We start from the raw sequence: 2500 nt of genomic DNA on the forward strand, positions 1-2500 counted from the left end.
AGAGCAATGAGGAGAGTGGTGGAAATGAGTCGTGAGGACGAGAAGAGACAAGGTAGTGTGACCACTGTGAGTGAAAACCAGATTGAAAAACTACAGGTATGTGACGATGTGGAGGAAGACTTTAGTAAGGATTTAAACTCGTTGTTTTGCCATGAATCTGATAACGGTGAGGTTGCGGACGAGCTGAGTACTTGCTCCGTAGAGAGGAAGAATTTAATAGATCAGCAAAAAGTGGATGCGGAATTACGTAAGATTGCTGAGTCAGCTCTGATAGATACCGAAATATCGGATGTTCCCACGGGTTATTATAAGAAGGATGGCATTCTAATGAGGAAATGGAGACCTTCACACGTGTCTGCTGGGGACGATTGGCTCACGGTGCATCAGATTGTCATACCGCGATCCTATAGGAGACAGATACTGAGTTTAGCTCACGACTCGCCAATGGCAGGACATCTTGGTATTAATAAGACTTGTAATAGGATACAGAAATATTTTTACTGGCCGGGTATGAGGAAAGACGTAGCACTTTACTGTAAGACGTGTCATAACTGTCAGGTGGTCGGCAAACCGAATCAGAAAATCACTGCCGCCCCGCTGTACCCGATACCCGCGATGTCTGAGCCATTTAGCAAAGTTATTGTAGACTGTGTGGGTCCTCTTCCGAAGACCAAGGCTGGTAATGCATATCTCTTGACGATAATGTGCCAGACGACTCGCTATCCTGAAGCGATTCCTTTAAGGAAAATAAGTACTTCTGCAATTGTGAAGGCTTTAACTAAATTTTTCACCACGTATGGGTTACCTCAGTTTGTTCAGACAGATCAGGGCAGTAATTTCTTATCTGGGGTCTTTCAACAAACAATGAAACTCTTAGGGATTCAACATCAGATTTCAAGTGCCTATCATCCCGAATCCCAAGGCGCAGTAGAAAGGTTTCACCAAACTCTTAAGAATATGATCAGAACTTACTGCTATGACACAGAAAAAGAGTGGGATGAAGGTATATCCGTGTTACTGTTTGCGGTTAGAGAGTGTGTTCAGGAGTCTTTAGGATTTAGTCCATTCGAACTAGTCTTCGGCCACGAAGTCCGAGGTCCCCTCAGGCTTTTGAGAGAAAAGTGGTTGAGTAGTGAGGGTGACTCAAACATTTTAAAGTACGTGATGGATTTTCGATGTAGACTAACTAAAGCTTGTGAACTGGCAAGAGCAAATCTAAGTGAGGCCCAGAGACGCATGAAGTCGTGGTACGATAAGAATACTAGACCTCGATCTTTCTCCTCAGGGGATAAAGTGCTGGTCTTCTTACCTGTGCCTGGCCCATCGCTAAAAGCACGGTACTTTGGTCCTTATGTCGTAGAGAGAAAGATTAGTAACTTAAACTATGTTGTACAAACTCCTGGTAGACGTAAGAAGTCGCGATTGTGTCACATTAATCAGATGAGACCATATTTTGAACGTAATGATTTTCCTATGAGTGAAAATAAGGGTGAAAGTGCAGAAATTCTGGTGACTCAAATTATAGACACTGTGAAAGCATGTAATGGGAAGGATGATGATTCTCTAGATAGTGTGCCTCACTCTAAATTGTGTAACTCAGAAATTTTGAATGACTTAACATGTAAGATTAAACATTTATCAGAACCTCTGCAAGATGAGTTAAGTAGTCTGCTGCATGAGTACTCCCATTTGTTCTCTGATGTCCCAACCAAGACTCATCTCTTATATCATGATATTGATGTAGGTAGTAATCCTCCTGTTAAGCAGCATCCTTATAGGATCAACCCTTTAAAACATAGCCAGTTAAGGGAAGAAATAAGTTACATGTTAGAAAATGGCATTATTGAGCCTAGCATGAGTGAGTGGAGTTCCCCCTGTATATTAGTTCCGAAGGCAGATGGTTCTATGCGTTTCTGTACGGATTTCAGACGTGTGAACGCATTAACTAGAGATGATAGTTATCCTATTCCCAGGATAGACGATTGCATTGATCTAGTGGGTAATGCGAAATTTGTAACCAAAATTGATTTGTTAAAGGGCTATTGGCAGATTCCTCTCACAGAACGTGCGAAACGCATCTCTGCTTTTGTAACACCTGATGGTCTTTATCAGTACTGCGTCCTCCCGTTCGGCCTTCGAACAGCTCCTGCAACTTTCCAGAGGCTAATTAACAGTATAATTGCTGGCATTGATGGGTGTAAGGCCTACCTCGATGATATTATATACGCAAATAGCTGGAAGGATCATGTAGCCAAGCTACAGGCGCTGTTTGATAGGCTAACTAAGGCGAACTTGACAATAAACCTCGCCAAAAGTGATTTTGCTCAAGCAAAGGTTACTTACTTAGGCTATACTGTAGGCCAAGGACAAGTTTGCCCTTTGAGTGGAAAGATCGAAGCAATCGATAATTATCCTGTACCAAAAACGAAACGAGAAGTGATGAGGTTTCTTGGCATGGCAGGATATTACCGCAGATTCTGTAAGAACTTTTCGGATGTCG

The 2500-nt window shown here is 42.4% G+C and overlaps 1 protein-coding gene across 1 annotated transcript in view; it reads left to right on the top strand.

The window, feature by feature from the left end:
- Positions 1 to 2500, top strand: part of LOC138864141 (uncharacterized) — a 4532-nt gene that overhangs the window by 1595 nt on the left and 437 nt on the right. Inside the window, exon 2 of the mRNA XM_070130191.1 lies at positions 1 to 2500. This exon is cut by the window's left edge and continues 988 nt beyond it; it is cut by the window's right edge and continues 437 nt beyond it. Coding sequence (XP_069986292.1) covers positions 1 to 2500 — 2500 coding nt within the window.

This window comes from Penaeus vannamei, chromosome 15 (genome assembly GCF_042767895.1).
Source record: "Penaeus vannamei isolate JL-2024 chromosome 15, ASM4276789v1, whole genome shotgun sequence".
NCBI lineage: Eukaryota > Metazoa > Arthropoda > Malacostraca > Decapoda > Penaeidae > Penaeus > Penaeus vannamei.